Consider the following 25,598-nt stretch of genomic DNA (forward strand, 5'->3'; position numbering starts at 1 on the left):
GATTAAAGGTCTAGAGAACATGACCTATGAGGGAAGGCTGAAGGAATTGGGTTTGTTTAGTTCAGAAAAGTGAAGATTGAGGGAGGACATGATAGCTGTTTTCAGGTATCTAAAAGGGTGTCATGAGGAGGAGGGAGAAAACTTGTTCATCTTGGTCTCTGAGGATAGGACAAGAAGCAATGGGCTTAAATTGCAGCAAGGGAGGTTTAGGTTGGACATTAGGAAAAAGTTCTTAACTGTCAGGGTGGTCAAACACTGGAATAAATTGCCCACGGGGGTTGTGGAATCCCCATCTCTGAAGATATTTAAGAGCAGGTTAGATAAATGTCTATCAGGGATGGTCTAGACAGTATTTGGTCCTGCCATGAGGGCAGGAGACTGGACTCGATGACCTCTCGAGGTCCCTTCCAGTCCTAGTATGCTATGATTCTATGAAGAGAAAAAGAAAGACGGACGGTCGAGGTTGGATATTAGGAAAAACGATTTCCCTAGGCGGGTGGGGAAGCTCTGGGATGGGTTCCCTAGGGAGGGGGTGGAATCTCCATCCCTAGAGGTGTTTAAGTCTCTGCTTGACAAAACCCTGGCTGGGATGATTGAGTTGGGATTGGTCCTGCTTTGGGCAGGGGGCTGGACTCGATGACTCCTGAGGTCTCTTCCAGCCCTGGGATTCTATGCTATTTTACATTAGTAGCTATGCAGTGAATGAGTCTTTGATGGTGTGGCTGATGTGGTTAGGTCCTGTGATGGTATCACTAGGGTAGATGTGTGGACAGAGTTGGTGACAGGGATTGGTTCTTGGATTAGTGTTTCTGTTGTGGGGAGTGTGGTTAGTGGTGGGTATTTGCTTTAGGTTGGGGGCCTGTCTGGCCTGTCTCCCAATGTCTGTGAGAGCGAGGGATCGCCAACGAGGGTGGGTTGTAGAGCCTTCATGATGTGTAAGCGAAGTTTTATCAGGGGGCTGTAGGTAGTGGCTAATGATGTTCTGTTGCTTTCTGTTTCATCTGAAGATGTGGGTTGTGCCCAGAAAAGCTCATGAGACCATCTACATGTTTTCTTAGGGCGCTGTAAGACTATTTGGTGTTTTAAAAGTTTTTCCAGTTACAGACTAACATGGCCACCCCTCTGAAACTCTTGCTTTCTTGGTTGGGGCTGTCTTCTAACAGGTGACTTCTGGGTACCCACCTGGCTTTATCCGTCTGTTTCTTCACTTCCCCCGATGGGTACTGTAGTTTTAAGAATGCTTGACAGAGATCCTGTGGGCGTTTGCCTCTGGGTGAGGGATTGGAGCAGCTGTGATTCTATTTTAGGGCCTGGCGGCCGTGCAGACAATGGGTTGTGTGATGTGTTTAGTGGAGGTGTGTAAGTCTAGTGGTCAGTAGGTTTCCAGAATAGAGTGGCGTTTACCCGACTCTCCGTTATTTGTGCTGTAGTGTCCAGGAAGTGGATCTCTTGTAGGGGGTGCTCCAGGCTGAAATTTATGGTGGGGTGGAAACTGCTGAAACCCCTGTGGAATTCTTCAAGGGCCTCCTTCCCGCGGGTGCAGATGAGGGAGACGTCATCAATGTAATGTAAGGAGAGGATGGGCCCCTCTGCACCCCATGCTGAGGCGACATGTATCCAGTCAATATGGGGATAGTGGAATTCCCCCATTATTAATGAATGCTTTTTATTTTGACAGGCTCTCTAATCTCCCTGGGCGTTCCACTAGGCAAGGTGATCTGTCGTCAAAGATTCAAAGGAGTCTGGGGGTCCCAGCTGCTACTGCAGCTGGAGCTCCGGGCCCTTGAAATTGGTTCCGGAGCGCCAAGCTGTGCTCTACGGACGGGGCTGGAGCACGTTGCAGTCTGAGCGGCTCCCCTGGCCTTGCCCCTTCTGGGAGCACGGAGCCACTCCTCCCTTCCCCAGGGGCCTGCGCAGGCTGTCAGCTGGCTCCCGTCTAGAACAGATCCCACCTATTATTGCTATCCTGTTACCCAAACATGGAACTACTCGCCAGAGAGACTCTATGGCACAGCTTGGCTCCTTGAAGATTTTTGCTTCCTCTGACTCCGGGCTTGCTTTCACTGAGACGGTCTCTCCCTACAGCCCCCAACCCAGTTCTGCGCCGGTCGCGTGGGTTTCCAAACCCGCGCTGCCTGCAAACCTGGGCTAACAATTGCTGGAGCCGAGTCTCACCGCCCGGTAAGCACGTCCACGCGGATGTTAGGAGCCGGGTCTCGGTGAGTGGCTTGCCCTCCCAGCGCCAAACGACCCAGGTCACAGCGGGCCTCAAAAAAGATATTTTGGCCTTGGAAAGGGTTCAGAAAAGGGCAACTAAAATGATTAGGGGTTTGGAACGGGTCCCATATGAGGAGAGGTTAAAGCGACTGGGACTTTTCAGTTTAGAAAAGAGGAGACTGAGGGGGGATATGATAGAGGTCTATAAAATCATGAGTGGTGTGGAGAGGGCGAATAAAGAAAAGTTATTTATTAGTTCCCATAATAGAAGAACTAGAGGACACCAAATGAAATTAATGGGTAGCAGGTTTAAAACTAATACAAGTTCTTCTTCACACAGCGTGTAGTCAACCTGTGGAACTCCTTGCCAGAGGAGGCTGTGAAGGCTAGGACTATAACAGAGTTTAAAGAGAAGCTAGATAATTTCCTGGAGGTTAGGTCCATAAAAGGCTATTAGCCAGGGGATAGAAATGGTGTCCCTGGCCTCTATTTGTCAGAGGCTGAGAGGGATGGCAGGAGACAAATCGCTTGATCATTGTCTTCGGTCCACCCTCTCCGGGGCACCTGGTGCTGGCCACTGTCGGCAGACAGGCTACTGGGCTAGATGGACCTTTGGTCTGACCCAGTACGGCCGTTCTTATGCCTTGGCCTTGGCGCCATTCTCCTGGCAGGGCCCCAGTGCTGGGTGATGCCGTGAGTGGACAGAAGGCAGGACTGGGCTCCAAGCAGAGCCAGGGCGGGGTTAGCAGGGGACTGGCAGCCCCCCGTGGCCACAGGAGGGAGGGACTGGCCCTATCTGGCCTGCTCCTTCCTTTGCCCCCCGCCTGGTGCTTTGGGAATGCCGGGGCGCCCCGTGGCTTGCCCTTCCCGCAGCATTGCAAGCCCGGGGGCGGGCTGGAGGCTGCAGCGGCGGAGCAGCAGGCGGGGGCGGGGCGCCAGGCCCGGAGGGGGCGGGCCCGGTGCAGGGCCCGGGGAGGGGCGGCGCGCGGCTTGCAGCAGCCGGGGCGGGGAAGGCGCAGCTGCGCTGCGGGCAGGGAAAGTTACTTTGCAGCCGGGGCGGCGGCTGCAGCGACCCTCCCTCCCCGCGCTGCACCGGGGCCCGGTCCTGCCGCCGCCATGGCCCTGCTGCGGGTGGCGGAGCTGTCGCCGGAGCCGGCCCCGCCGCGCTGGCTGCCCACCCACGTCCAGGTGACGGTGCTGCAGGCCCGCGGCTTGCGGAGCAAGGGCGGCGGCGGCGCGGGCAAGCCGGGCTCCAGCGATGCCTACACCATCATCCAGCTGGGCCGGGAGAAGTACAGCACGTCGGTGGCGGAGAAGAGCCCCGGCAGCCCGGCCTGGCGGGAGGAGTGCTCCTTCGAGCTGCCCGCCGGCGCCCTGGAGCTGGGCGAGCCGGCGGACTGGGGAGGGGGCGCCCCGCGCGGCCCGGGGGGCTGCGAGCTGGTGCTGACGGTCATGCACCGGGCGCTCATCGGCATGGACAAGTTCCTGGGCCTGGCCACCGTGCCCCTGCAGCCGGTCTTCCGAGAGGGCCGCTCCGTGAAGAGCCAGTGAGTAACCCAGCAGGATCGGGGCCCCCGGAGGGGAGGGGGCATCGCCCCACATCAGAGCCGGCTGGGAGGGGGGGGGGCTGCCGCCCCCCTCCCCGCATTGCACTTGGCTAGGGAAGTTCAGCTCTCCCCTGCAGCAGGGCAAAGCCCGGGGAAGCGGGTCTCGTCCCCCCCCCCCCCTCCCCTCCCCCCCCCCTCCCCTCCCCTCCGTGGAAATGTCATTGGGAAAAGTTCAAGCAAAAGCGGCCGAGAAGGGGTCCGCGTCCTGGGCGCGCAGAGCTGGCTGGCTGCGCGCCGAATTGTGCGCGCCCAGTGGCGCAGCGCGCCCCCCGGGGACATGGCAGGAGCGCGGCTTTTCCAGGGCGCTCGCCACCCCCCGCACCAGGAGGAGCCGGCTGCAGTGGGGTCTCCCTTCCCTCCTAGCCCCGGAGGGGGAAATAGAAGCGCCCAGGTGTTGGCGTGGCTGGAGCCCTGGGTGGGGGTTTTTGAAAGCATCAAACTCTTCTTCCCAAGTGGCGTTTCCCAGCTTGTCTGCACCAAATTTCAACATCAGGGAGCCTGCTCACCACTCACTGCAGCGGACTTGGGAGGGGCTGGGCGGCTATCCGTTGGGTAGTGTCCCTCTCCCAGGCCTGGCAGGAGACAGAGCAGAATTAACAGCCTTAAAGGGATCCGGACATTCCCCCCCCAAACCCCAAACAAATCTGGTTTGTTTTGTTCCACCGGCTTGTGGGGCTCTGCCTTGGGGAATATGGGCAGGTTTTGGTGGAAATAGGGGTCGATGGGTCATGTTCAAAAGGGACTTATTTTTCTGGGAGCATTTGCTGATTGTTTTACTCTGTGGAAGAGATCGGAAGCGTGTGTGGCTCGAAAGAGAAGTCATCGTTAGGGCTAGTTGGAGGCAAAAGCTTTATCTGCAGGCTTTGGAGCCATGGTGTCCAAGCAGTTCTGAAGCAGTGGTCGCTACTGCTCTAGCGAACTAGCCACGTTATTCTGAAAACGCAAATAATGTTGCGAGCCAACTAGCCGCGCTCAACCAGCCGAATAGCCACATGTGGCTAGCAGCTAGCGTGTTGGACGCCACAGCTTCAGAGGGAGACTGGATTGCTGGGTCATACCCATTTGCAGGCAGTTTCTCTCTAATGTGCATGCCTGTGCGTGAAATCTAACTTTCCGTGCTCCTTGCGGCTTGCTCCGGGCATTGATGGATTACGCTCTGGGCAAGGTTGGACTTGGAATGCACTAGGCTGGCCACGGGGAAAGCAATGCCTCTTTGTCAGGGTATTTGAAGAACGCAATTGTGTGAAGGGAGAGGCCCTGCATTCCCACCATGCAAACTATTTAATGAGGGAAACCGTGTTAAATAAACAGCGCCCGGTCTCTTTGCTTTGGCTCAGGTCCCTGGGTAAGCACCTGCTTAACTTTGTGCACAGGAATAGTATCCCTGCCAGTAGGAGCGGAGCCGACGGCTGTCGGGAGCCATCTCTTTGTGGTGTGCCTGGCACAGGTGGCCTCTGATTTTTGAGGGCCTACATGAGCAACAGTAACAAATGTACCATCCGGCTGTTATCTTGGGAGCCTTTTGCACTCTTTACATTTGACAGGCTTGGCCTCTGGCTGCCTTGCTTGCCGTTGCTTGTGGCTGCGTCCGGAGCTGGCGGTGATGGTGTCTCATGTGATCCTTGCATCACCGCCGTAAGATTGCTTGGGTGCTTTGGTGTGTAACCCACGTCGTGGGCTCTTGGCCAGGAACTTTGCTGTGCTCATCTTAACCCTTTTCTTGGCTCAGTGTTGTTCCTTTGAAGGCATTATGCAAAGCGCCCTCTAACTTTTTCTGTCCACGTGCAGCATCAATTTTATGTGCACTGAGGCAAGCGTGGATGTGCACCACCCATAGAAACACATGCTGTGGGCGCTCTGCTGATCAGCTGGAGTTCATTTGAATCCCTCCTGGGTGGCTGCTGAAGTACTCAGCTTCCAGGGAACCCTGGTCCATGGAGTTGTGTTTTTAATCCCGCTTAAGGTGCGGCACACTGAATGTCCCTGCAGCTGTATAAAGTTGATAGTAGAATCATCCTAAGCCAGTGGTCACCAACCAGTAGATCGGGATCGACTGGTAGATCTTGGAGCATCTGACGGGTGATCTTTACTGGTTTGGTCAAGAGGCCGTCAAATGCCAGCACTTCAGCTGCCCCTCCCATACTGCTCCATAGCCCCTGTCCTTTGCCTTCGAGCTGTCCCTTCCCACTTGCTAGGCAGGGTGGGAAGAGGAGGAGGTTCTGATTACAGGGTGGTGCAGGGCCAGGACAGGGGTGAGCCTGCCTTAGCCTCACTGCACAACCTGTGGTAAGCAGTGTCCAGCTGGAGCCTGCGTCCTGAACCCCTGCCCCAGTCACAAACCCCTTCCTGCACCCCAAACCCTTGCCCTAGCCCCCCCAGACCTAAACTCCCATACAGAGCCTGTACCCTGAACCCCCTCCTTGAACCTCAACAACTCAGCGCAGAGAAATTCCATCTCCCTTGACCAAAGACCAGAACCTGCACCCCAGCCTTCTGCCCCTGCCTGATGAAAAGGAGGAAGGATACGGGGGGGGGGAGGGAGGATGGAGTGAGGAGGGACAGGGCCTTTGAGAAGGGGCACACAGGAGGCAGGACAAGGGTATTTGGGTTTGAGGTAGATCCTAGATTGCACTTAAGATCACTTTTTTGAATTTGTGCTTAAAAAGGTTGGAGATCGCCGCCCTAAACAAAGGTTAAATCCAGGCTTGTATCTCAGGACCACATGGAATAACCAAACACTGGCTGCTTTGATTTCCAAAGAAACTCTTTAAGCACTAAATTGCACAAGGTAAGAGTTTTGAAGCGTCTGTGCCATCACACGCCCGCGATGGCCGGGGGCTATACGCGTCAGGACTTCCTGTGACAATGGCATGACGATTCGCGTGCTCCAGGACTCAAAGCTAGGAGACTCTCCATTCGTTGTCAGCAGAGTAGGGCCTAAGACACACAGCTGAGCAGTTGTGATCCCATCTAATGAGGGGGGAGGTCATTGCTCAAATGCTAGCTAGTTCAGAGCAGCGTGTTGTAATTGGGAGGTCAGCCGTGCGGGCTAACAGGGGAGCTTGATGTAGATTTTTATGGCAAGCATCAGAGATGCATAGAGAGCCGCACGGTGAGTCACTAACTTGCCTGAGGTGCTTGCATTTTCTAGGCAAGCTGATGCAGCGTACAAGCTGTGTACTGGCATAGAGTGAATCCTTCACAGGGCCCATATAGACCTACGGGAGTCTATTTGGAGGAGACCGAGGTTGTTTAGCAAACCCTCGCTGGAGACGGCAGGTTTGCAGGCTGGTATGAAAGGGTGCAAAACCCTGCAAGTCCGAGGAGTTAGTACAACAGGCTACAACCGTTACACAGTAACTTATAATTGCCCAAGCTCGGAAGCAAACTTCCAAAGTCTGGCTGAGTGGGTGAGACACAACTTTGTGTAGGAGGATGTCTGCTCCTACCAGATAACAATCAGCTAAGCTCTTGATTGAGGCCCCATCACAGCCTCGGTTGTTCTCCCCAGGTCCTATGCATGGAGATAAACAGGGGGGCTGCAGGAATTCATTAAGAACTGTCCTGCGGTATCAGATGGTGACTGACATGCAACTGGTGCTTTGCAGGGGCTGCTCACCCTGAAGAGCTTGCAACCAGGGCTGTGACAGGACCGGAGAAGATAAACTGCGAGTGGGTGGGGAGAGAAAGCCAGGGTTACAGCAGAAGGTCAACGCCTGGTTACGTTGGTGTTTTTTCTAAGCAACTCTCTCTTTTGTGCAAAGACATTGCCTGGTGCGTGATAGGCCTCGAAGAAGCAGCTTGAGGAGGAATAGCAGACAAGTCAAGGGAAGGGTCCGGGTAGTTGGAGGGTGGCAGGGAACCACGGAGACAGAAACAGGAACATAAAGTGTGGAGGAGGAACAGTGACAGTCCCTAAGTGTGCAGCTTTTGCAGAGGTGAGGGCTGTGTGTGCATCTGGTTAGGCACCTGTGGGTAGCACAGTGGGGAACTAGGGTTATTCACGGTGTCTCTTGGCACTGGTTACAAGCAGTAGACTAGCTGGTAGTTCCTCACTGCTGCTGTAGACCAATGTTTCTCCACCTTTTTTTTATAAAGAACCCCTTTAAAAAAAAAAGTACCCCCAGTACCTACAGTTTTCAGATACACTCAATTTTTTTTCTACCATTGCAACACATTTGTTTAAACAACTTAATCGTAGCCAGGAGGGCGATGAAATGTTTGAGTGTAAAAAGTACAAAAATAATAAAACGCTGTAAAACTTAACACAAAAAATCGGTTTTCTCCAAATTTCAGTTGTTGACGTACCCCCCAGACTTCTCTCGAGTACCCCCAAGGGGACGCATACCACTGGTTGAGAAACACGGCTGTAGACCATTTGTCATTGGGGCCTTGGGAAGTGATTCGTTTGAGTAGGCCGGCACAAGCCTTGTGAGCTGATGGCTTTCAGAGATGCTAAATTCAGGCTCTTTGTGGCCAGTGGTTGCTTGTGGGTTGGTACAACCTGGAATGGTGGGACCACGGTGTCCCTTAACACTCCTCCTTGGGCTGACACTGACAATGCAACACACATGACAAGCAGCAGACACCTCCAGGTGCTGTGATCATTCAGCCAACAGCGTGCAGGGACACACCCAGCTACGTTGTCCTCTAAGCCACTCATGAGCTGTACAGAGACACACAGGCCAGTAAATCCCCCCAGGTCACCAAGCCTTGCTCCCAGAAATGCCCCATTGTACACCGCTCCAGACCGTCTCTTGAGCAACGCAGGCTTGTTCATTAGTTCGCTGCTTCGTTAGAGGACAGCAAACATGCTCCAACTCTTGTCACCTGAGCAGATTCCCCCGCAAGCAGTGTGGGCAAATTGGTTGCAAAGGATACAACATTAACATACGTGTAACTGCAGAAAAATTAATTTAGGCATAGCGGTAAAGTTGGTTCCCTAAGAAATCAAATCTCAGTCTAAATGTTAAACTTTCTCCGACTAAGCAGGATTGGAATCCAGCATCCAGCAGTTTTTCCTCCCCCTGACTAGGTTTTGTAAGTAGGTTACACAAGTGGAATTCTTGGGATCAATTTTCCTAGCTCCGAGTCTTTTCTTCCAAAGGTCCTTGTTGCCTTCAGAGTAGTTGGGGAGGAGGGAGGCCAAAGTCTGTTCTGAGTCCAATTTCTACACCGCCCCCCAGTCCGTGGGCATGGAAAGATATTGACTCAGGCATAGAGTGAAGGGTCACAAGTTCTCTGTCCCTTGCTAAGTCAGTGAGAGCAATCCTCATTCTCTGCATGCTTGGGTGAGTGGATTTTCCTTAATGGGCCATCAACACAGTGCTGACTAGTCCTGATGTAAATCTCTCTGGGCTGTTCCTTAGCTGCCATGGAAAGGCCAGCGGTGAGCCTCTCCCAGGCTAGCAGAACCGCAGTGATCCCCACAGCAAAACTTGATAACTTCACATGCACCGGAATGAATACATTCAGCAGGGCAGTAACGCAACAGATCGCAACGTCTCCAAAGAGACCACCCCAGGCTTACGTTGGACGAAACATACACACTTGAATCTCCTTACTCCAGATGTTCCCAGTCCGGGAACACCCCTGGTTCGGACCCTAGCAGGGGGAGGAGGAAGCTAGGGAGGGGCACGCAGCAAAGCGCTGGTCCGGAGGTTTTTCCCCGGCGATGCCTAGGAGCTGCTATATTGAGTTTGAGTGTCACAAAGGGACAATCGGATCATTCAGGTGTGAACTTTTGTATAGCAACGGCTGTTGAATTTCACCCCATCTCCTGTGTTGAGACTAATCACCTGTATTTGGCAAACTCCCGTCTTAAAGGCATCCAGAGGTGGGGAATCCACGACTTCTTTTGGTGGTTTGGTCCAACCCATGGCTCATCAGCCTCACTGTTTAAAAAAGCCGGTGCGTCATTTCCAGTTTGAATTGATCTGGCTTCAGCTTTCAGCCCGGGGCTCTTGTTCTGCCATCGTCCACTGGAGCAGAGCTCTGTAGTACCTAGGACAGGGGTGGGCAATAACTTTTTGCTGGGGGTCACTCCAACAATGGTATTTTATAAAAAATAATAGAGGCGAGGCCTCAAACAGAAGGGCGGGGCCAGGATGCTTCTAGGCTTCCTCATCCACAGACCACGATTGATCTGAGGGTAGGGGAGCCTCTTTGCCCTTCCAGGTTCTCCCTAGGCACCCAGGCCGCTGGCGGTGAGAGGAGACTTCCCGTGTTCCCCCATCCCCAGACCAGTCAGGGAGCAGGGGATCATGCGAAGCTTCCTTCCACCCTGCCAGGTGCGCATGGCACTTCTGAATGCTGTGTGCTCCTCACAGGATGGGGCCGGAATGGAGGAAACTTCGTGTGCTCTCCCCACCCCTAATTAGCTTGGGACCGGGAGAGTGGCAGGGCCTCCGTGGGCCGGATCAACTCTCTTGGTGGGCCGAATCTGCCCCACAAGGGCCCTTTTGCCCACTCCTGACCTAAATCCCTCGCTGTTAAGCATTTGCTCCAGTTCTCGCTTCACTTCGGTGGCTCTTTTCGGCAGGTTGTAACAGCCTTTGAAAACCGTGGGCCCCAGCGCGGCTTGCAGGGTTCTAATGTCTGCCCTGCTAATGCAGTGGACAGAGGTAAAGTCACCCTGCTTGCCTGCCCTTGGCCTGCTTATACCGAAGGGTCGCGGCAGCTCTTTTGTCACCTGTTGGCAGCCAGAGCTCGTGATGAGTCATAGAACCAGAATCACAGAGCTGGAAGAGACCTCGGGAGGACATCAAGTCCAGCCCCTGCTCTAGGCAGGACCAATCCCAAGTAAATTGGAGAGCATCCTGAGAAGAGCAACAAGAATGATGAAAGGTCTAGAGAACATGAGCTGTGAGGGAAGGCTGAAGGAATTGGGTTTGTTTAGGCTGGAAAAGAGAAGATTGAGGGGGACATGAAAGCCGTTTTCAGGTATCTAAAAGGGTGTCAGAAGGAGGAGGGAGAAAACTTGTTTTTCCTGGCCTCTGAGGATAGAACAAGAAGCAATGGGCTTAAACTGCAGCAAGGGAGGTTTAGGTTGGACATCAGGACAAAGTTCCTAACTGTCAGGGTGGTCAAACACTGGAATAAGTTGCCCAGGGGCAGGGTCAATTTTCCCATTGAAAATAATGGTAAAGGTGGGGGTTGCGTTTCAAGCGGTGGTGTCCGTTGGGACTAGGACATAAGGTTGGGGGAGAAAGGGGACGGGGTTACAGCAGGGAGGGGAGTGTTTGGCTCTGGGGAAGGGAAGGGGAGGAGAAGGGAGGGAGATTGGGTTGGGAGTATACTCCTGTGATGGGTCTGCTGGGACCCACGCTGTGTCTGGCGAGGGGGAGTCAGCGGGGATGGCGCGGCGAGCGGCGAACCCTCCTACGCTTTGCAGGGAGGCGGGGAAGCCCTGTGCAGCCACTGGCAATGGGCCAGCTGGGGAAATCGTGTTATTCTGGAGATGGTCGTGTAATTCAAAAAACCTTCCCTAAAAAAAAAATCCTGCTATGGTGAAAACGTGTGAAGCAGGCACGTGTTAAATGAGGAATGACTGTATCTGAGAATGAAATTAACCATTTTAAAAATCCTATCGCTCTGAAATTGATCACAATGCACCATGAATTTGCTAGGGCCCTACTGATGGGCCCGTCTGGCCTCTGCTAACGCTGCCAAGGTTGGTCATGGGGAGACAAACTAGCCTAACCACTGGAGGTGATGCCGCTAAGGATGAGGCATGTTGGTGGGCAGCACAGTGTGACCTAGGACCTCTGGCGCTGTGTGTGCTTCTCTGTGGGTACCTGACAGCCGCCAGGACGTGACATCTGGCATGTGCGCGAGAACTGAGTTTAGGGGTTTGTCAAATGGCGTATCCAGAATGCCGCCCTCTCTGCCGCATCGGAAATAAATGTCTCGCTGCAAATGGGGACTGCATTGAGCTAGGATGCTCTCCCCTAAACCCGGCCCCGCCTGCTCCCGTGCAGGCCTGGCCATCTGTCTTGCCCTGCCACCCGCTGTCCAGCCGTCCTGCACGGCTGGCTGCACCGTCTGTCCTAACTCTGTTTGGAAGGAGCGATGCACTGACAGGTCACCCGAGCAGAGGTCTAATAGAAGCCATCGCTGTTCCTGCTGGTGCTTGGGACTGGCTCAGCTGTCTTCCGACAAACCCCAGGTGTAACAGGAGCTGTTGTCCGCGTGTGCCAAGCGGTTCCTGTAGAGCGTGCATGACAGATGCCATTTGCAGATCCCGAACGGCGTGACGGGGCGCGATTGCCGAATGAAACGGCTTCCTTTGCACAGCAGGGGATGGGACAGAGGGAGGAGAGGATCTTCTGCTGCTCTTGAAATGCCTTGAGGTGGAGAGGTTGCTCTGCACGGTGAGAGCTGCCCAGGTGAAGGCTGTCAAACCACCAGGTGTTAGATCGGGGTGGGCAAATACCGGCCCGTGGGCCGTGTCTGGTCTGTTAGGGTTCAACCCCGATGGGCTCCCCACCACCGTATTTACCTGCACCTCCACAGGTCTGGGGGTTGCCAGCTCCTGTTCCTGGGCAGTGGGTGCTGTGATCGCCCGTATCTGCAGGGGTGCAGGTAAATAGAGCAGCTAAGTCCCATCAAGTTCTTTTGCCCATCCCTGGATTAAACTATGTGCAGGGCCCTAGATCAGGGAGGGGCGCAAAAACGAGCCAACGCAAATCACGTTCCGCTGCACCCTGAAAAAGGTGGGGGTTCCTGGGGAGGGTGTTGGCGGGTAATACGGTTTTGCAAGGCTCCAAAACCCTACTTTCCGGTGGCGAGCGGCAGTGCCTTCTGGCCAATGGGGCTTGGGGGTTGCGGAACGCCGTTCTGGTTCTGTTCGGAAGGGAAGTTGTGCTCGGTGAGCTGTTTTGCTGCCCGGCGGTCTCGTTGCAAAGAAACCGGAGCTGTTGCGTCTCGTGCGTGGGTTTGGCTGCAGGTTACCTCTGCTGCTCCAGCGTGCTGCTTTTCCAAGGCCGGGGAGAGCAAAACACCCTCCCCCACGGCTGCCCTTCGGCACCTCCGTGTCCCTGGCACGCTGCTGCTTCTACAGAGCAAACGTAGGCGCAGCCAGGCAGCTATTCCAAGGGGCAGAAGATTCCACCAAAAGCGGCACGCAGGAGCAGCCGTGAAGCCTCCTCTGCCTTCTTGCACCTGGTAGCCAACTGAGTGAGGAGCAGCTCTGAGGACGGAGCCTTCTCTCCCTTCCCGCAGCACGGAGGAGCGAAGGTGCTACGGGCGTCCTTCCCCCTTAACAGCAGTGGAGGACGCGTCCGGTCGCCTGGCCAGGGCGTTGCCCCAGAAGATAACTGCGGAGAGGGTTGGCATCTGGCTAGTAGACAGCCAGTAAAATTTGCAGGCCCTGCGGGGGTGATGCGCTAGGGGTAAAGGGCATGTAGGACGCTGGCTTGGAATCCAGACCACAGGCCATACACACAGCCTGCGCTGACTCTAGGCTCGCCCAGTCAAAGAGCTTTGGACGGGTATTAACCTGGCGCTGTAACCGTGCTGGCTGCCCCCCGGCTGGCAGCTGGAATTCCTGACCGGGTTCGGTAGGGGACACGAGCCGTCGCGGTTAAATCTCCCTGTGTTTTGCAGAGTGCTGCAGCATGAAATGAGTTGCCAACAGCTGCGCCTGTTACAATGCGGGAGAGCTGAGCAGAGCTCTCCTGCTGGGGCTGGCTCTCCCCCCTCTGCGGGTCCAGGGGCTTTGGTGCTAGGAAAAGCCCCTCAAGGCAGAAACGGGAGAAGAGTCGTCATGGCTGGGCTTGTAGCTCCGGTCTTGCTGTAAACCTGTTGCAGAGAGAGGCCGAGGGCTGCGGCTGATTGCTGGCAAGAGCCGCCGTGCTTTGGATGTGTATCCTTGTGCGGCCAAAGTGGTTAAGAGACAGGAGCGGAGGCAGAGCTCATTCCTCGAGGCACCTCGACAATGGAGTGCAGGGCTCATAAGAACGGCCCTACTGGGTCAGTTAAAAGGACATTTTTTCCATCTTGCAATGCACAGGCAACCTGTGGAACTCCTTGCCAGAGGAGGCTGTGAAGACCAGAACTTTCACAGGGTTAAAAAAAGAGCTAGATACATTCATGGAGGTTATGCCTATCAATGGCTATTAGGCAGGATGGGTAGGAATGGTGTCCCTAGCCTCTGTTTCTCTGGAAGTGGGTGACGGGAGGAATCATGTGAGGATTACCTGTTGTGTTCCCTCCCTCTGGGGCACCTGGTATTGGTCGCTGTCGGCAGACAGGAAACTGGGCTGGATGGACCTTTGGTTTGACTCAGTACAGCTGTTCTTATGTATGTTCTTAACATTCTTAGTGTAACCACTGAAAATTTCAGCGGTTATACACACCTGCAGCAGGGGGCAACAGCCAGCTCCCTGGGAGCCAGTGTGCACCGTCTGCTGCCTCGTATCAGTGGCAGCAGCGCAGGGCGGCAGCCGGCTCCCTGGGAGCCAGTGCACACCAGAAGCTAGCTTCTTTTAAGCCTGCTTCTGGTGCATACTGGCTCCCACGTGCAGCCAGCTCCCTGGGAGCGGGGTGGGAGCTTGCGCATAACCATTCATGGTAACCGATAAAACCAGGCTTATCGATTAACTGTGTAAATGGTTGTCTTGTTACATCCCTCGTAGAAGAGGAGGAAAAACCGCGTGGAGATGCTTGCTCTCCAAGCCAAGCAGAACAATGTTACTGCCCTGAACTGGTGCCTGAAATTGCTGTGCTTGGCCTTCACGTCCCTCCTGAAGTCCTGCTTTTGCTGGGAGGCCTGACAGGAACTGGCCAGCTACTCGTGTCTTGGGAGGAGGGAGCTTTGGGGCGAGTCCCGATCTATCTCCCTGCCTGTCCCGTTAGCCTGTGAGCCCTCTTTGGGAGAGACCGCGTCTGTGGCTGGCCTGAAACCCTGACATGCTGCGAGGAAGGGTCATCTCAGCAAAGCTACAGCATGATTAGCCCCTCCCTAATGGCTGAGCAAATACCACTCCATGTGCGTCCTGTCGCTTGAGATAAGAGCGTCCCTGGTGCCTAGCTGAGCCGGGCCCATCCCAGCGGAGGGGTGACCTGCAGAGGAGACTTGCTGCTTTGTGGTTAAGGCACAAGCTGGGGAGACCCGAGATCTGTTCCCACTTGGTTTCGAGGCTGTTTAAGCGCCGGGGTTCTCTGTATCTCCAGTGCTCACATGAGGCTAATGCCCGTCCGTCCGAGTGGGAAGCGAGAGGAAATAGAAACTGATCACAGGAACTTGTCCTGTGGCCCAGCTAGGTTTTGAAAAACAAGGTGTTGAAATGCTCTTCCCGAGGAGGGGGGAGCTGTGTGCAGGGCAGGGCCCGGCCCAGCATGAGCTGTGATGAAATCTTTGTTTTTTTGGGACTGGAAAGGCAGCTGTATGGGGATATTTTTCGTGGTAACTTGACCAAGCCAGGAAATGCCTGGCTGTGTTGAAACCCATGATTAGTAAGCCGATCCTTCGGCGTGGGGGAAGGTAGAGGAGACGGTTAAGTGGAACGCTTTGAGTGGTGGTAGATCAAGTCAGTTGGAATAAATGGACCCAGTATTCGGGGATGTTTCCCATACCCGTGAAACTGACCAACTTTTAACCACGTTTATTAACCGGAGTGTTGTGAGCAAAACACGAGAAGTCGTTCTTCTGCTCTGCTCTGCTCTGCACTGATTCGGCCTCAGTTAGAGTATTGGGTCCGGTTTTGGGCACCGCATTTCAGGAAGGATGTGGTGAAATTGGAGATGGCCCAGAGAAGAGCAACAAAAACGAAAACATGAGCTATGAGGGAAGACTGAAAGAATTGGGCTTGTTTAATGTAGAAAAGAGAAGACACAGAGAATGGACGTGAGAGCAGCTTTCAAATACCTAAAAGGGTGTTTGGAGGAGGAGGAAGACCCATTGTTCTCCTTGGCCTTTGAGGATAGAACAAGAAGCAATGGGCTTAAACTGCAGCAAGGGAGGTTTAGGTTGGACATTGGGAAAATCAGGGCAGTTAAGTACTGGAATAAATTGCCTAGGGAGATTGTGGAATCTCTATCACTGGAGATATTTAAGAGCAGGGTAGACAGACACCTGTCAGGGATGATCTATACCAGGGATGGGCAATAATTTTTGGTGGGGGGGCCACTCCAAGGTTTTGGGAAGTGGTGAAGGGCTGCACTTTTTCTGTGGCGGAGATGCAGGATCTAGGATGGAGGTTGGGTGCAGAAGGGTGCATGGGGTAAGGGACTCGGCTGCAGGAGATGGTGTGAGGTCTCAGAGGGAGTTTGGGTGAAGGGGGGGTGCGTTGTGACCTGGGGCAGGGGATTGGGGTGTAGGGTCAGGGAGGGCGATGATGTCGCACTGGTCACCACACCCGTTCTGGCTAAACAGAGCTACTTCTCCACCCTCACTCCTCTGCCCGTCTTCCTCCCTGCAATGAAGGACAGTTGGCTGCTCTTCCCTCTGGAACCCGTTCACCTGCCCCAGTGACACTGTTTCCTGCTGCGGGGCGGAATCCAGGGGTGGCGTTTCATGCTCTGCATGCTGCCAGCTGTGACCTTCCTCGGTTCCTTTTCCGGGCAGGCGCTTGTTTTTCGCAGTCCCGTTTTCCTTGCCTGTCGCGCTGTTGGGATGCGACTTGCGTCCTTGCCCGCCGACCTGGCTGCGGCCAGAGAAGCTGTGGTGGCTGGATTCGCTGAGCCCCAACAGCGCCTTGGGGGGCTCTGCGGGACTCTTACATTTTGTGACCAGTCGCCTGGATTAGCAGGAGGCTCAAGGAGGAGCTCTCCCTAGCACACAAGCGGTGTGAGCTAGTGGTTAGAGCACAGGGCTGGGGGAGGGGGGGGTCAGGCAGTTTCCGGCATTCTGATCCTATCAGCCTCTTCCTGGGGGCAAGGGCGTGTTGCTTCCCCGTGGGTGGGTTTCCCCATCCTGCAAGAGGTGTGGCCCGTGGCTGGCTCTCAGAGGCGGCTGTTGGTGCTTGGGGCATCGTGTGAAATACGTCATGGCTGGACATCGGCGAGCGTGGGATCCACGTTGCAGGGGGGTCGGCCCATCCCCTGGTCACGGCGCTTGGCTTGGGCCAGGGCCCTGGCTGTTACGCCCCTGGGGGCCAGCATAAGCAGCGTGGAGGCTGCAGCCTGCGCATGGCAGTGTTTGTATTTCCCCTGTGTGCGGGGAAGGGTGGGGTGGGGCCTGGCTTCCTCCCGGCTCCCCCACCCCCCGGCCTCACTTCTGCTATCTCTGCACGCCTGGCCTCCACATCCGCGCTGGCCCCGTGCCGCCTGCTTGGCCGGGCTCCTCCCACAGCCTGCCAACGTGAGCCCCCCCAGGCTCCGGCTGGGCGCCGGAGAGCTCGCCGCTTCTCGGTTCCGCGCTCCTGGCTCGCCCGGCGGGTCTGGCGCGAGGGCCGAGCACCCGCCCGCTCCGGTAACAGACCCCAGGCTCTGCCTGAGTTACTCGAGTCCTCACAGCTTGCTCGCTAGACGCCTGGAGGCTGAGAACCCGCCTGGCCTCAGTTTACACCTGCACGTGATTGTGTCACCCTGAACCGGGGCTCTCCGGTCTGGCAACATCTGGGGTGGATCACGCATGTCCCTGGGCCGCAGAGCCCAGGAACCGGGAGGTCTGGCGGCAGGGCAGGAGCATGGTGGGGGGGCTGGTGACTCAGCTAGGAGGCTGGGGAGGAAGGTGGGGGGCTCTATCCCTGGTGGCCAGGGCTGCAGTTCCGCAGCCACCTGGCTCCACGGGCAGGGGGCCAGGGCCTGAGTTCCCTGGCTGCTGTTGGGGCTGGACCTTCCTGGCCGTTGGGGGGCTCCGCGGCTGGGGAACTCCAGCCACAGCGGCGGCCAGGGAACTCAAGCCCCCAGCCCCCTGCAGCTCTGGCCCCGGGGGCTGGGACAGCAGCAGGCCCAGTCTGGAGCCCTAGGGACCTTCCCTGGTCCGGCAAATCCCCTCGTTCGGGAGCAGTCAGGTCCCGAGGGTGCCGGACCAGAGAGGTCCAGCCTGTACTAGCCGTCCCAGACCCGCTCCGTGCCGTTGTTGGTTTCCAAGCCAGGCAAGTCCCTCTCTTCCCTTTACTCAGCCTTTTCTCCCTCCCCTGTGTCCCTGCCAGCTCATGCCAGCCATCAGGTGCAGGCCACCTTGCTGTGGAGCTCTGTGTCTCTCTGGCGGCCTGCTGTCTCCAGGGCGGGAGAGCGCTTCATCCCTCTGGCTCTCCCAAGGCCGGGTTCATTCCACAAACAGCCTCCCTATTCTCTTCCAGTCGCCTGGCAGGCCTCACGGGCAGCTCAGGTTCTGGGCAGCTGGTGCTTTGTCCTCGGCTTTTGGCAGCGTTGAGGTCTGGACGATGTTCCTGGAGAGGCTGCTCGTGCCAGACGGTGCGGAGGCTCCGTTGAGGCGTGGGCTGGGGCACGTCCGTTGTCCAGAAAACGGCGCGCCCCACGGCACCAGTGCAAGGTGGCTCTGGGTTTGACTCCCGGGCCCGACTGTCGAATGCCTTTTTTCCTCTCCCGTGCACCGTGCTGCTTTACCCCCCCCCCCCCCCCCCCCGAAAGCTAACGAGGAGGGTATGTGGGGAGAGCACTCGGGGGCGTGACTAGCTTCAAAAGCAGATTTAGTCCCGCTCGCTGGCCACAAGGGAAAACCTGCAGTTGTGCAAATAGGGCAAAATAGGGGGAGGGCAGTCGACTGGCTGGCGAGGTCACCTCTGTGGGCCTGGTCTCCTCCCACTTGCAGCTCAGAATTGGGTTGCGGATGATGTTCGGCCTCCCGCCGGCCTGTCAGCACTGTCTCCTGGTGGCTTTTCCTTGGACTTCTGTATTACCACTCGAGAGAGAGATTTTGGAGTATTTGCGGATAGTTCTCGGAAAACACCACTCAGAGTGCAGTGGCAGTCAGACATGCATGTTAGGCTTTGTTTTATTCTCTATCCCTTTTTCAATAATTCCTGTCTTATTGCCTCTCTATAAATCCATGGTACGCTCACATCTCGACTGCTGTCTACAGATGTTGTCACTTCAACTCAAAAAAGAGATCTTGGCATTGGAAAAGGTTCCAAAAAGGGCAACAAAAAAGATTAGGAGTTTGGAACGGGTCCCATATGAAGAGAGATTAAAAAAACTTGGACTTTTCATCTTAGAAAAGAGGAGACTAAGCAGGGATAGGACAGAGGTCTATAAAATCAAAACAGGTGTGGGAAAAGTGATTAAGGAAAAGTTTGACTTGTTCCCATAATGCAAGAACCAGGGGTCACCCAATGAAATTACTAGGTAGCAGGTTTAAAACAAAGCAAAGGAAGTTTTTCTGCACGCAGCGCATAGTCAACCTGTGGAACTCCTTGCCAGAGGATGTGGTGAAGGCCAGGACTTTAGCAGGGTTCAATAAAGAACCAGATAGATTCATGGAGGTTAGGTCCATCAATGGCTATTAGCCAGGATGGGTAGGAATGGTGTCCCTAGCCTCCGTTTGTCTGGAGATGGGCGACAGGGGAGGGTTCACGTGAAGATTCCCTGTTCTGTTCACTCCCTCTGAGGCATCTGGCATTGGCTACTGTCCGAATGGATGCTGGGCTAGATGGACCTTTGGTCTGATCTGTTCTCAGGTTCTTGTGTACTCTACCCCCAACTAAGCTTGGGAATTCTGGCAAGATCCCAGCCCAGGGAGATCTGGCTGCAGCTGGAGGCGGTGGTAGGGATGCCCTAAGGGAGGTAGAGCAGGGTGTGCCTGCTTAGGAGTCATCGATTTTCTGCACAGAGCAGCTTGGCGGTGTATTGGCTTGGCGGTGTATTGGCTTGGCGGTGCATTGCTTCATATTCAGGTTAGAGTGTGGGGTTTTTTTAAACCTGCAGACACAGATCTTCTGTAAACTAGGTGTCATGGGAAGAGCTGTAGGGACACTGCCGTTTTCCCTGGATAGGTTAAACCAGTTAAGCTGCGTTTTCCCCGGACAGAGACTAACCACGTCCAGACCCTGTTTGTACAAAGCCTCAACCAACGGGTGTGCCAATGGCTGGGTTCACATCCTGTGCAGGGCCACGAGTGGCTCTAGGCGTCCCCAGGTGCATCTGTCATTAAAGTCGTTCCCTTCGTATTCCCTGGGGATCTGCAGCAGCATCTCCAACCTGCGTGTCCTTGAGAGCGCAGCTGGAGCAGAAGAGCGGGATGGGCCTCCCAGCTATTGCAGTGACTGGAACTCGGGCTCTGTTTCTGATTTGCTCCGTCGCCGTAACAAGACGCCGTCGTCGTTGGGTGCCTCAGTTTCCCCGCCTGTCAAACAAGAGTCTCTCCAGGCCTTGTCTGCCTCGATCACCCCATTCTAGGGCGTTAATGGCTTGCGTTAGTGACAACTTGACGCTGCGAGGTGCGGCCCTGGCCACCGACGACTCATCGGGTAGCCTCACTGCCCTCCTGAAGGGAACGTGGGGGTTGGGTGGAAAATACAGGCCACGTGAACGACGGTCATTCCTCACGGCGCTGGAGGGGAAGCCATGTATGACTTTCTCGCATGGTTCTCTCCTTTCATCTTCTAGCCAAGGGAGGACCGTGAATCGGTCCCCAGTCTCCGGGGAAAAAGCCTCTCTTTCTCGTGTTATGACAGGCCACTTCAGTGACCATGCAGCTAGCTGTTTTCGCTCATAGCCAAAATGCTTTAAGTGCTTGAGGGGAGCAAATTGGGGGCAGACATCACTCGGGTCTTTCTCTGGATGAGTCTTGCTTCTGCCTACCGCAGCAGTAGGGGTACGTTTCAGACAGAAGCATGGCTTGTAAATTGAGAGATGGGGCGGTCTCGTTTTCTCCCCGAGCCTTCGGTGATTGTAAAGGAGCAAGGGCTAGTTCTGCTGTGGTAGGAGGCTTTTCCACCTGGCCTGCTCCTCCCAGAATATAAATAGCTCGGATCAGTTTCCAGCAGGGTTTTGCTGAGCTCGTGCAGTCGTCGGAGAGCGTTGCAAGGAGCTGAAGCTAGAAGAGTGAAGGCCTCTTGGGCCGTGTCCACACTCAGGGATTCTTTCGAAAAAAGTACCCTTTTTTCGAAAGAACTTCCCCTGCATCCAGACTCAAGCCGCGTTCTTTCGAAATTATTTCGAAAGAACGCGGCTTTTCTTTCGATGGCGGTAAACCTCGTTTCACGAGGAAGAACGCCTTCCTTCGAAAGTTCCTCTTTCGAAGGAAGGCGTTCTTCAATGTAAAGAGGCCGTCTTCGAAAGAGAGCATCCAGACTCGCTGGGTGCTCTCTTTCGAAAAAGCGGATTTCCTCTATCGAAAGATCCGCCTGCAGTCTAGACGCGATCTTTCGAAAGAGCCTCTTTCGAAAGAAGCCTGCAGTCTAGACACAGCCTTGCTGTCCAGGTTGGAAGAGACCTGGGCTCCTTTTTAACCCTTTGTGCTCTGCTTTGCCCCCAGCCCAATTCCTATTAAACCCCTGCATACGTCCGATATTTGTCCTTCAGCTCTGGCATCAGGAAATGGCAACGCCAGGCAGGCAGCGTGAACGTTGCTCTGGGCTTCAGGACGTGCTTCTGTTCCCAAATCTAGCAGTGAGCACAACGTCCTCCCCTCTTGCCGTGGAGATCTTGGGCCCCTGGGTTTTTCCACTGGCACGGTCGCCGTCTAACACAGGCACCTCTTGTGCTGTGACCTGGGGATGTAAGCGAGTAGACAAGTAATCGACTAACCGATAAGCCTAGGCTTATTGGCTGCTCGCGTCAACTCCTCACATTCCCCCCCCCCCCACCTTGCTGCCTCTTTATCAGAGGCAGCAAGGGTGGGGGAGGAGAAAGGAGGAGCCAGTCCGGGGGGGAGGGGGAGAGCTGGCTTGAAGGAGCCACTGCAGATAGGGGCTGCTGGACCTGGCCCGAGCCAGAGCTCAGCAACACTGGCTCAGTCCAGGCTTGCTCCGGGTCTGGGACCTACCCGCCCTGCAGCTCTGAAATTTAAATGTAGTAGGAGCCGGGCGGGACATTCCAACTGCAGAGCTGCAGCGGGCGTTCCTCCTGGACGTGGCGCAAGCCTCCGGCTTCTCCCTTATCAACTGATCGTGTAGTCGACGGAATGTCTATTAACTACGTGATTCGTTACTTACTCGCTTCCTAACACGCCTAGTTTGACCTCAGAGAGCTGCTGAAACCGTGTCACTTGGGGTCTTTGAGGTTTGTAGGGGTCTTGTGACGGACCGGGCCGTGTCTGGGCACAGCTGAGGGCGTCCGCTCAGGGCGAATTGCTCAAATCCGGGGCTCCTTACAGCCCCCAGACTGGTGACCTCTCCAAACAGGCCACAAACCAGTCCCAGAGCGCTTCAGCTGCCTGCCTGAAGCCTCACGAGCAAAACCCCTCCGACACCCCAGCAATATCCGTGCCCCAGATGGCCCCGGGCCTCATACACAGGTGGGGGGTCCTAGCACCCAATCCCACCTACCCCGAACAAGTTCTGTCCAGTCCCAAGAAACCAGCCACAGATCCCTGGTCAATTTACCCTCTGGACCTTACCCACAAATCACGCTGGGCCAATCCTTTAGAATCTATATCTAAAGGTTTATTATCACAATAAAGAAAAGCCTGAGAGTAAGGTTGTTAAAGTACAGTACGTTACATGCACCGAATCTCCCAGTTCTCGATGCAGGCTCTAGCAGAGATGTTACAGCTGCTGGTTTAAAAGTCCTTGTTGCACATCCTAGCATCAGGATGGGTTCACAGGTCTTCCGGGCTCTTCGATCCCTGCAATGCTGCCTCTGGGATGAAGTGCTGAGCTGAGAACAAAATGGCATCGACCACATGGCCTCTTTATACCTCCTTCCTGGCCTCTTGTAGTATGTAGCAGGTCACCTGGACAGAGGCCAATCTCTGTGTTCCCTGCTGGCTGCTCTCAGATGACATCCCCCATTCTTTAGGTGTGTCCTTGGCCCATTGAGAGCCATTGTCCCACAGGGCCTCGGTAATTAGCATGTCCACAGGCCCGGCCCTGCCCAATGCTTAACCACATGCAGGGAAATCTTCAGTGTCCATAATATTACATGCTAATAATTGCACACACAGACATTATACAAACACCAGAACAGCATACATAGGATTATCAGACAATAAGCTTCTATTCAATACCTCACATGGCCCCCTTCTATACCATTTTTGGGGCCAACACCCCCACCTATGGGTGCATCAGTGATCTGGCTGCTCCCCTCAAGATCCAGCAACGTGATAGGTCTAGAGGCCTCCTCCCTGAACGGGGGTTGCAGGAGTATTTTGGTGGACATGAATCTCCTGTTCTCTTCCTTCCCTGGCCTCTAGGAGCTGCTCTGATGCTTCCAATTGCTTCCAGCCACTGGCCTGTGAACAGAGTCGAGGGATGCAAAATCCCGTTAAATCAGCTAACTAGTTTAACCAGTTAAGTGGGATCCCAGGCAGGGGACTGCTCTAGCCAGTGGGGCTGCTGGTCCTGTGGTGTGGTGGGGCTGGAGCAGCCCTGTGCTTGGGGCAGGCCCTGGGTCGCAGGTCGCTCCTGGACACCAGTTAATCGTTACCCAGAAAGCATCGCGCAGTGAGGGTGCTGCTTCCCTGTTCCCTGGTTACCCATTCACATCCCTAGCAGAGACCCTAGACAACGACATGATTAACCGATAAGCCTGGGCTTACTGCTTAACCGTGTCCCCTACATGCATTTCCCTCCCCTTGCTGCCTCTGTGTCAGAGGCAGCAACAGAGGAGGGGGGAGTGGGAGCTGGTGCCCATGGGGAGCTGGCTTAAAAGCTGGCTCCCTGTGCTGCTGCTTCTGATACGGGGAACAGCGTGGAGGGTGAGGGGGGCAGGCTGGAGCCGATAAGAGCAGGGAGCTGGCTTTCCAGTCAGCTCCCTGTGTATATTGGCTCTCGTGGACCTGCCTCCTAAGACCCAGTTCCCCCCGGCACTAGGTCCCTGGTGCCTCCCCCCCACTCCCTATGCTGCTACTTCTATCAGAGGTAGCAACATGGTGTGGGAGAGCAGGGGAGGTTGCTGTGAAGGAGCCTTTGTCTGCAGTGGGCCCGAGCTCCCCGTGGGCAGAGGCTGCTCCATGGCAGGGGCTGCTCCATGGCAGGGGCTGCTGCAGAGCTTGGACCCCACCCCCTGCAGACAGGGGCTGCTACTGTAACCCACACCCCTAGTGTGGTTACTGAGCAATGCAAATGGCCCCTAGACCACTGCAACAGTTAAGGTCAAGAGACCTCTACAGCCCGGGCTGGGAGCCAACTGGCTTTTAGCTCAGAGGGTAAAGGATCCTATAGTCAGCTCCCGAGGTCCCAGGTTCAAATCCGCCTTGGTGGTGGTTACACTACCACCATGCGCTGCTGCCTCTGTATCAGAGACAGCAGCTCAGGGAGGCAGGCAGCTGGTCCATGAGGGGAGCTGGTTTTTAAACCGGCTCCCCTCACGGGCCAGCTCCCGCCGTGGGGCGGCAGGGGACTCCCCGGGAGTGGGGCTGGGAGCGCACTGGCTGTCGGCCCCACTTCTGGGGACTAGCAAATAGTTGCGTAGCCGCTAAGATTTCATGTGGTTGCACAACGATTCCGTTACCCCCGAGCTAACATCCTTGTTGCATTGTGGGCGCTGGGGGTCACGTCCGTCTCCCAGAAACCCCGAGCTCCTTGTCTGCCAGCGAGGAGCGGAAAATGCCCTTGAGCAAGCGTCTCACCGATACCTTGCGCAGAACAGACGCTTCCGTTTCGAAAAGAACCTGGGTGAGTGCCCAGCTCGCCGGCACGTAGGGCTGCCCCCTCAGTTCTGCCGACAGACTCCCAGTGCCTCTGCTACAGCGGGGGCAAAGCGGGGAGCCGAGAGGACTGGTTGGCCTCCCGCTGCTGTTCCGAAAGCCCAACCGAGGTGGGCCTATGGGGCGGTTCCCAGAAGAGGAACGGAGGCTGGGAGGTGCCGGGGAGGGGCAGTTCCTCTGACCCATCCCAAAGGCCCCTCTTCCTTCCAGCCGCCAGAGGAGGTTCCGACTTCGTGCCCCTGCTGGTGGACTCTGCTACGGAAAACTGCCCTTGCCAAGGTTGCAGGCCCGTAGGAATCCAACAGCCTGTCCTTCCCCAGGAAAAGCGCTCTGCTTTTTCAGCCCTGGGGTGGCGGTGGCTCAGCCAGGCTGCTCTTGGCCCCTCAGGAGCGTGAGGCTCCAATGCCGGTGCCGACTGGGGCCAGGAGCAGCAGGGAGCCGGCCGTGCCCTTGGCTTTCTGTTTCCGTGGGAAGCTGCAGGCTTCCTTGGCAGTTTATCCTCCCGCCTGCGTGTTCTGGGGGGTGGACTCGGAGCTGCCTGGCACTGACGAGAGGCGCCAGCGAGCCCCGGAGGCCCTGCCAGTTCTAGTAACTCCCACGGCATCCCCTGCCCGCCAGGCTAGGCAAGCGACGGTTCCCAGGTAGGCTTGCGTAAGGGGTTTCTAGTCAGACTAGTACATTGCTCAGCTCGGCAGGTAACTTCTTGAGTTGATTTTGGCAGGCGAGAGCAGGTGCTGCTGCGTTCCCCTGTGGGAACTGCTGGGGCTGGAGGCCTTGAGGGCTGGCTTGGCAGGCTGCCTTGGCCGCATGTTAACCCTGTATATGGCCTTGGTCGTTATCCTCGGCTGGACTAGGCTAGTCTTGTAGAGTACTTGGCCCTCTTCCCTCTCCTGAGCTCTTCCTTCCCTCTAATTACCTGGGCTATGTCTCGACTGCAAGCCTCTTTCGAAAAAGCCTCTTTCGAAAAAGAGCGTCTAGACTGCAAGCGGAACTTTTGAAAAAGCAAGCCGCTTTTTCGAAAGAAAGCAGCGAGTGAGTCTGGATGCTCTCTTTCT

General features: G+C 55.6%; 1 protein-coding gene across 4 annotated transcripts in view; it reads left to right on the forward strand.

Moving 5' to 3' along the window:
* Nucleotides 1-3,200: 3,200 nt before the first annotated feature.
* Nucleotides 3,201-25,598, forward strand: part of RAB11FIP5 (RAB11 family interacting protein 5) — an 87,010-nt gene continuing 64,612 nt past the window's right edge. For 2 of the 4 annotated variants that reach the window (XM_075931039.1, XM_075931038.1), the window contains exon 1: nt 3,202-3,764. In XM_075931039.1, coding sequence (XP_075787154.1) covers nt 3,334-3,764 — 431 coding nt within the window. In that variant the 5' untranslated portion in view covers nt 3,202-3,333. Of the gene's footprint in view, nt 3,765-25,598 lie in introns of all 4 variants that reach the window. The other 2 variants (XM_075931040.1, XM_014575396.2) reach the window with 2 other exon arrangements.

The sequence above is a fragment of the Pelodiscus sinensis genome, chromosome 5, assembly GCF_049634645.1.
Source record: "Pelodiscus sinensis isolate JC-2024 chromosome 5, ASM4963464v1, whole genome shotgun sequence".
Classification (NCBI taxonomy): Eukaryota; Metazoa; Chordata; order Testudines; family Trionychidae; genus Pelodiscus; species Pelodiscus sinensis.